Below are 8,851 nucleotides of genomic sequence, written 5' to 3'. Positions count from 1 at the left end.
AATTTAAGGCTTAGGTAATCAACAATGTTTGAATCACATATAACTCATAACTCCCGCAAAGTTTTAAACTTTTATATAAAGTATGATTTTTAATAAATAATTCCTCAAGAAAAATATTAATAGTATATATTTAAAAAATAATAATTTTTAGTACATTTTGATATGTAAATTTCAAAATTTCACATTTTGATATATGGTAAAATATTTATTATTAATAATTATAATATATCATTTTTAATTTTATTGAATTTAAAATAACAGTATAATACAATTTTTAATTAATTATTTAAAAAATTAATTTAATAATATTTGTGGAAAAAATTTAATAATATACTAATGTAATTATTTATATCACTGTCATTTTCAAAGATTGATATTTAGACAGAATAATAGCAAATTTTAAAAACATTGAACGATTAAAATATTACAATATACTTATACATCTTAAATGTTAACATGATTCATCTTAGACTCCTTGGTATTGTTTAGGTAATTTTTGCAGCAATTTATAAATTAGGTATACGTAAAATAATTATTATAGTTAATTTTATATTAAATACGTAATTAGTGATTTATTTAAAAAATATAAAAACATTTTAATCTTTAAAATATAAAAAAAATCGCTATCATTAGTTTTAAAAAAATATATAATGTCTCCTTAAAATTATGGAGATTATAGCAAGCGCTTTTGTTTAAACATAGTAATTAACTTTACAAAGGCCGGATTGAGAAGTGCACGAAGTCCACGCTCCGCGTTGCGATGTCCTTTGCTAATTGGATAACACCTTAGACTTAAATTTTCTAATTACAAAAAAGAATGAATAATGCCCAACCCATTTGACCGAACAGATGAATAATGGCTGATCCATCTTCCTCTCCCTTAGCCATCGCCACATTCAACCGGTAGCCTTTCAAATTTTCACTATTGTTGTTGATGTATACACTATGCGTAAGATGGTCCCAGCTTTAAAATGTTATCATGAGAACTTAATTGAAATTCACTGATTTTACCCGTCAAAATGATCTCTCTTCTGATGGGATCCGGTGCTATTAATTATATATGGCAATATGGTGTAAAATGGGAGGTCAATAGCATGTAAAATATTTAAAATTGTTACATTATGCTTGTAATCAAGATCAACCCTTGTTTCAAATATTGATATTTGATCAGTTATGAAGCAAGACAATGTGTTATGTATACGTTGCTCCTGTTCTCCAATCCTTCTGGTTCAATCCTTGGAGAGGTGTTAATTATCCGTGTTAATAGTATGTTGTGCAAAATAATCAGTTTCTTGCCGTTGCTGACTTATACTTTTACATAGCCCTATTACTTGCCAAAACTTTGGAGACATGAATTTTGATAAGTAGAGAAAGCACATTTGCCATTATTTTTTGTCATGAATTAAGCCGCTAGATAGCTTTAGCAGAAATTATCTCTAATATTGGATTTTATTCCTTTTATAAAAGCAGTAGAGACAGAAGTTATAGAAGATTGTGAAGTATCGATGCCAATGTTTTTTTTTTCTAAATTCATTAGAGAAGCAATTATTACTAGTGCCCATCTATCGATTCCGATACCTATCAATGTATCAAAGACTTCTGGATGAAACTATAGCTGAACCTCCATTTTCAAAGGTTACACAAAGGCAAATGCTGAACCTCTTACGCTAAATAAAGTTGTAAAAACTAAATCTGAAAAGAGCAGAACACGCATATAGGCAAGTACGTGCCATTTATTGTGTGCGTAAAGCAAACTAGCCACTTCAACATCATTATGTTAGCTATCTCATCTTTTGATCATGGTCTTGAACATCTTAGATAAATTTATACGATCCGGTTTTCTTTGCTACTTCTCATGTATCATTTAAATTGAATATATCTCATATGATTTAATTGAAAAAACAAAAATGCTAAACCTCTCGACTAAACAAAATTGGCAAACCTATATTTGAAAAGAGCAGAACACACATATACGCAAGTAGGTCCCTTTATTGTGTACAGCAAATGAGCCACTTCAATATTAATATAAGTAATCTAATTAATCCACTACACATTTCTGAGACTACAACCAAAATATTAATTTTATTGCTAAAAATTGATAATAAAACTAAAATTTTAGCAGAGATAGAATTAAAAAATAACCAATAATTTTGTTTTCTTAGTTCAAATCATGAGATATATTTCAGTTTAAATCATACATGAAAAGTAGCAAAGAAAATCAGACCATATTAATTTACCTAAGAAAGATGCTCAAGAGCATGATCCAAAGATGATATAGCTAAACAAGCTAGATCAACCAACAAAAATTAGATTGAGATAGAGATGAGAAAAGAGGAGAGAGATAAAATCCTATGTCCAATAGTGAGAAGAAAGAAGATCAAAAGGGAGGAAATAAGCTGTAACAATTCATGATTTTGGCTAAGCTGTAACACGAGAGAGGGGAGAGAGTGAAACGCTACAATTCAAAAGAGGTTCTAGAACCTTGAGAGAAAATAAGCTGTAACAACAACTGACACAGCTAAGAGCTAACACAATTAACAAGACTAACAAACTAACCGCAAATGATCAAAGAAAAATAGCTAGCTATTGGCTAAGCTCAACCGTAATGTTAAGAAGCATATCTGTTAGCATGAGCCTTGAGTGAATCGACATTAATAAAAAATTTAATTTTTACTTGTTTTTCTGAAATTTAGATTTCTCTTGTTTTAGTTTACTAAAATTTCTTATCCAATTCTTAACATTTTAATTTCTTTAAAAGTGAATGTGAAAACAATTCTCGAACTCGTAGACTATAAATTTTCTCAAAAAATGAATTTCTCATTTCAAACTTTTTATCCAAACACTATTACGTAATCCAATTAATGCTAAATAGCCCTGCGGATCTTCAAATGCGATGAACAAAGTTTGATAAAATTAAAAATTATTAAAAACTAATGAAACTGCTACACAAAGCAGCATTGACCTCAGCTTTCATGGTTGCTCGTAATTCAATAACCTTATTGGTTGATTCAATTCTCTGTTATTGGTTTCTCTAATACAATATTGATTTCTTTCATGAGTTTCCTACACGTGAATTCAATAAAATACAAATGTAGTCTGATCGTTTATTCGTTACAAGAGGATATTTTACACTTAATAAAGTAACGGCGGTGACAATGATAATCCTTTACATTTTGCAAAAGGTGATGCTGCGGTTCAATTTCAAATAATATGACCATCATCATCTCCAAGCAGAGAGAGGGAAAACGGGGCAATGGCCACATTGAATGATCGTGAACCTACTCTATCAACATGGATCATCTCAAAGTCACCTTCCTGCAATACAAATGCCTGGTTTTATGAAGGAGTCTTAATCATAGAGGGTCTTAATTACAGTTTTCCACCAATTTCCATGCTAATGAAGAAACTGGGAGTGTTGCATGGCCAAAATCATGATACCGACTCATTCCGTAGTAATACTAAAAGTAATGATGGAATAATGAAAAATAGGAAGCAACCATGAACCAACCAAATCATGTTGAAGCACGTAAAAATAAAACATGGGCTTCAATAAGGCTTTTACTTTTGCTTTCATTTTCCTCTGGTAAGATCTGTTGACTATGTAAATAATGACAGCTGTTTGGTTTGAAATCATGGCGGCATTGCACCCACTCTAACAGTCAAACTTAATGACACCTATGTTTAATTCCAAAGGAGATTTACTATGGGTTTCTATAGGTTAGATTTTTTATCGAAATACAGAGACAACGAAGTGTCTCCAAGCGCAAAAGGCTTAAGACAAGTATAAAATTTATTTGATTGAAGCAAATTAATGAATATTCTAAAAAGAATATACAAATAAAAGGAAGGAGGAAATCCGGTGCTTTTATCTTTCTTCGTGGTTATAATACTATTTGATTGCATAATACCTAAGCGTCAAAATCTCTTGTGCTTATATTTGATAGAAAGGTAATTTTAACACTAATGGTCAAATATAATCAACAATTTTGTAAGGGTACCACCTTACTCGGACCAATTCTGATAATCTAAGGAAATTGTAACAGAAAATAAAAACAACTTTCTTACCATTCTACCATTTGGTGTGCTCAATGGGCATGCTGAAGAGTATTCAAAACTATTCCTGGGAAGTATTACTGGCTGTTCACCTACAACCCCAATCCCCCTGTCATGTGGAAATAAGGTAAAGAAGTTATGTTGAATTTGAATCCCCAGAAGTTCAAAACAACAAGTTTTCTTTTAACTAAGTAGAATTGGCGACAGGATCAAAGTCATTTTGTTCTGTCATTAACTAGTGCCCCATGGGTTTAAAAGGAAAAAGAAAAACACCCTTGAAGCATAAAAACCAATAAGTTAACAATATAAGCAAAAGGTAAGAATAATAAACTCACCAGACATTTTCCATTCTCCCATTAGCATCGGTTACAATCCAATGTCTTCTAAGAAGTTGAACAGGGTGGTCTGAGTTATTGGTAATTCTAATTCTATATGCAAAGAAGTAAAGCCCCTTTGAAGGCTGACTTCTGCCCTCTATATACACACTCCTAACTTGAACCCTGATTCCCTGAATAAATCAATTAAATGTCAAGAGTTCAGATTTTATTTTTTTGGTCAAACTGCGATTTATCTCATGAAATACAGATTTGTAATTTATTTTTTCCATGAAGACATCAAAGGAAAAAAAGTTTAGTTCCATTAAAGATCAATGCAATCCAAATTAGAAGATGAATGGTTTCTAACAGAGAAGAAAACTGGAACATTTTTGTAAGAGGGGTTGATAGAAACCTGATATTTTATTACAAAGAATAGGGAAAATATTTCTTGATACCCAATTTCCTTTCAAATGACAAGATAAATCTCTCTATTTATAGGCTGCTTGCTTCATTTCTTCCAACTATCTAAGCCACCAACCTTACTAACGGGTATTCTCAAACTTGGGAGAAAATTATTAAAGAAAAATTCCTCAACCCAGAGTCCAATTGACTTTCCAAGAGAGATACTCAACATTTCCATTTCTGAAGACATGGTATTTAACTAATTATTCTACCAATGCTGTCAACTCTAAAACACTGTTTAAAAAGGGAAATTGCTTTCTTGGTTAATTGTATTTTTATTGAGATAGCGTACATCAAGAAAGAACTATCCAGAAGACAAAAGATTTTTACTGAAAGTAACTATCATACCAATGTTGTAGCATCACTGGAACATTTTAAAAGGGAGTGTGGGGCAATCTTTTTTAGCTCATCGCGATAGCTAGCTGCATCCTAGAAGAAAAAAAAAAAAAGGAAGGAAGGGTGTTAACTGTCAAAATGTAAAATTAATACGGGAATCATACCTCAGAAGTCAGAACATACACATGACAATATAATCATGCTTTGTCAATTCAAGATGAAAAGTGCTGATCACATAGAAGGTTGAAAAATCAAATATAGAGGTATAACCAAGCCGATAAGCACTCAAGCTCTCTTCCGTAAGACCTTGCAAGCCTTCAATAGCATCCATTCAAAAGCGACTCTCAAACATGATGTTTTCCTTTGGAAGAAACATTTAATTTTGGTCCGCATTGTAAAACCTTTTTCACACTATCATCTAATCGGTCACTGTCATTTTACTAAACGAGTTTGAGCTCTTGAGTAGTTTAGCTACGATGATAACTAGTTAATAAGTCAAACTGAGTTAATGGTGCGGCAACCTAAGATTAGTGATAGTATAACAAAAAAGGACTAACATAACAATCCATCAAACTAAACCAGTGAAATTTTTAGGTGCTGAAATAATAGAACTTAACCTCTAAAAAGACAAGCGTGTGTGGGGAGCTACAGTTACCATGTCTCCCCTCAAACAGAGAGGCTTTTGCGCTTTGAATTAAGAGAAATACACAAAGAGAAATACAAGAGAGAGCAACGAAAATAGTATACACCTGAAATCTCTCATCAGCAATTGCTTCCTTCATTAATCTCCTGAGACGCAAAACGGGTTCTTCGTCCTCAAATAACTTTAACGAGTCTCGAATTCTAGCTGCTTCCTTGTAATCCTAAAGAAGAAACAAAATGAAAAAAACACAATAACGTTTACCTCTTATCTTCCAATTTCAAATTGTGCAAGTAAAAGGAATAACAAAGGACAATAACCTCAGATTTAGCAGCTACTTGCAATTGTTGTTTGAGGAGAGCGTAGGTTTGTGTCCGAGAGAGAAAGGAACTGGTGCTACGATTTTCTCCCTCCGAAGAAGACGCTACGATGGCACTCCTCCTCACCCTCGCTGAAGCACTCCTCACACTCACACTCACACCCACACTCACCCTCATACTTAACCATAACGATTGCATTTTCCAATGCTTCCAATTCTCCCCACAAACCAATCCTCTTCCTATTCTCTATTGAACTGCCATGCACCCATCCATCCAAATCCTAATCCAATCAATGCCATGCCGTTCACAGTTTCATTATTAGTTCAATACTAATCACACTGTCTACTGCAAATTAACCATTATATATTTTATGTATATTTATAGTAATAAACTAAGTTTTCTCATTTATTGATGTTTTGGGGGTATATACTTTAATTTAATTTTATATTTTTGAGAAATTAATTCGACCATAATAAACTAGACCTTGTGTTGAGGGTATTATGGGGAATGTAGAAAGTTGCAAAATAATTCATCCAGGTGGCGAGTAATGGATAGTGGATCCATTATGCTTACTCTGACTCTGAACTCTCTGAACCGCTGTTCGATTTTTGTTGTGTATGGACAAGAAAATTACACGTGTCACAAATAGGTTGCATAAGATATTTTGTCCATAGGAGAATAATATAAAGATCTGTGAATGTTTGCCAATCTCAATTCTCAGACGTGGCGCAATCTCTGCCTTGGATCCACACAGTCGAGGTCGCTTATGAATAAAAGAAGAAGATTAAGTTCTACAAATGTAGCCATAGCCTCAGCAAGTAAAAGGTGGCTAGGTCTCTAGCATCTGATTTGATGAGTGTCACCAACATTGTCGAATGTTGCAATAAAAGCAAACAATCCTCCAAAGCTTGCGGAACTTGGGTTATCTAAGGTTGTCTCAATAAAGATTAGTTTTCAAAGGAAGGGAGGGCAAAGAAATTTTTTATTTAAAATTAATATATTTTAAAATAGAATACATAAACTAATATAAATTTTATCATTATAAATAATATATAAATTTTTAAATTTATATTATCCCTTTTTTATCTCTAAAAACTCTTTCTTGAGAAATGTTGACCGCTACCAAATTATCAACAGGAGGTTCCAGTGCATTTATTGAGGAGTATAGTGACTATTTAACAAATTATTAAGTTCCGTTCTTTTTTCGAGGCCATTGGGGAAGGATGAGTTACTCAAAATAGATGGTTCGACTTCAACATTTAATAAATATATATAATTAATATTATAGAATGGAAGGATGGATACCATAAAATAAATTGCATAATATAATAATGTGAAATATATGAAAGTTATTGTTATTCCTTAGTATAGCAATTTTTTAATTAAAAAGGATGTGAAAGAGATCCTCTCTTGCTATATTCTAACTTGATGGAGAAATAATGTTAAATTATATTTAAGAGATCATTTATATAATTGAGGTCGATGGGAAATTTATATTTTACAACTACACTTTCCCTTCCGTTTATCTCCGGGGACAGGTTTTGAATATGAATAAAAACTGAATTATCATTAATCCATCTAAGATTGATTGAAAATTTTCCAGTTGTGATATATTTTAACTGGTAGATAGACATATAATCCATTCATTTGAAATCATAATTTATTGAATAACAATTAGATTAATTTTAGTTAATAAATAATTAATGGACAAACGAAAATATTTATAGAATTAAGTGAATGAGATGTAAGTAGAAGCAAAATACGTCTAGATACATTTAAATGAAGAAAACACAAAGTTGTAGAATAAAATTTGAATTAGACAACGGAAAGTCAAAATACATTTATTTAATATATAAGAATGGAATGTATTTAAGCAAAAAGAGTGTCTAAACAGATTTGTTTATTGAGAGTTTGTACTGGATAGATAAAATAATACTAATTTATGAGTATACTTAGGTAAAAAATAATTATATTTAAACATAAATTGATTGAATTAATACCCCATAAATCGTAATATATGCATATAGCTGGCGGCTATTGGTGGAAATTATAGGTTTAGTGTGAATTAAATCAGCATTACCATGGCAGCCGCCACTTCTTCCCCATTTGCAAAAGAAAGTAACGATCAAAAGTTTAGCCAAAAAAAGGGTCATGCTTTATTTCCCAGTTACTATCATCGGGCAAACTTTCCCCACCAACTTGCATGTATCTCACGCAATTTTCACAGAATATTTTTAAAACTCAGTTGATAATTTGATATTAAAAATCATCATTCTCCTTAAAATTACAAGAAAAGTATATGTAATTAATTTATTTAAAACTGTATAAAATTACAAATTAATTTTGAATTTTAAAAGGTAAAATGTGATATTACTTGGTTTCATTTTAAGTAAATTTCAGATTAACATGTAGAAATATTTTTTTGTTATTTTCCTTTTTAGCTATTATTTTCCCTTTATTTTAAGTATACGAGATCAATGATTTTTATTAAAAATAAAATATTTATGTTTTTATAATTTTAACGTAATAAATATTTATTTTATTCGCATACTTTTGTTGCGCACTGAGGGCATATTCAAATTGATCTCCTAAAAAGCTAATTATTTACGAGAGTATTTTGGGAACGAACTTTGACACGTTTCTCCCAAAGGACGAGTTGCTTCAATAGAAAACAAAGAAAGGGCAACATTATACCAACGAGTGCTCGCATGAATGTTCATCGT

At 31.3% G+C, this 8,851-nt stretch overlaps 1 protein-coding gene across 1 annotated transcript; it reads right to left on the bottom strand.

The window, feature by feature from the left end:
* Positions 1-2,982: 2,982 nt before the first annotated feature.
* LOC113846293 lies at positions 2,983-6,566 on the bottom strand. The gene is made up of 6 exons (XM_027474379.1): positions 6,129-6,566; positions 5,918-6,031; positions 5,181-5,261; positions 4,389-4,561; positions 4,066-4,162; positions 2,983-3,315 (listed from the first exon to the last, which is right to left on the bottom strand). The coding sequence occupies exons 1-6, from the start codon at positions 6,324-6,326 to the stop codon at positions 3,202-3,204; spliced, it is 777 nt and encodes a 258-aa protein (XP_027330180.1). The 5' UTR covers positions 6,327-6,566; the 3' UTR covers positions 2,983-3,201.
* Positions 6,567-8,851: the final 2,285 nt, after the last annotated feature.

Source organism: Abrus precatorius, unplaced genomic scaffold, assembly GCF_003935025.1.
Source record: "Abrus precatorius isolate BTA unplaced genomic scaffold, Abrus_2018 Scaffold8, whole genome shotgun sequence".
Classification (NCBI taxonomy): Eukaryota; Viridiplantae; Streptophyta; class Magnoliopsida; order Fabales; family Fabaceae; genus Abrus; species Abrus precatorius.
This window is presented reverse-complemented; position numbering and strand designations above follow the sequence as displayed.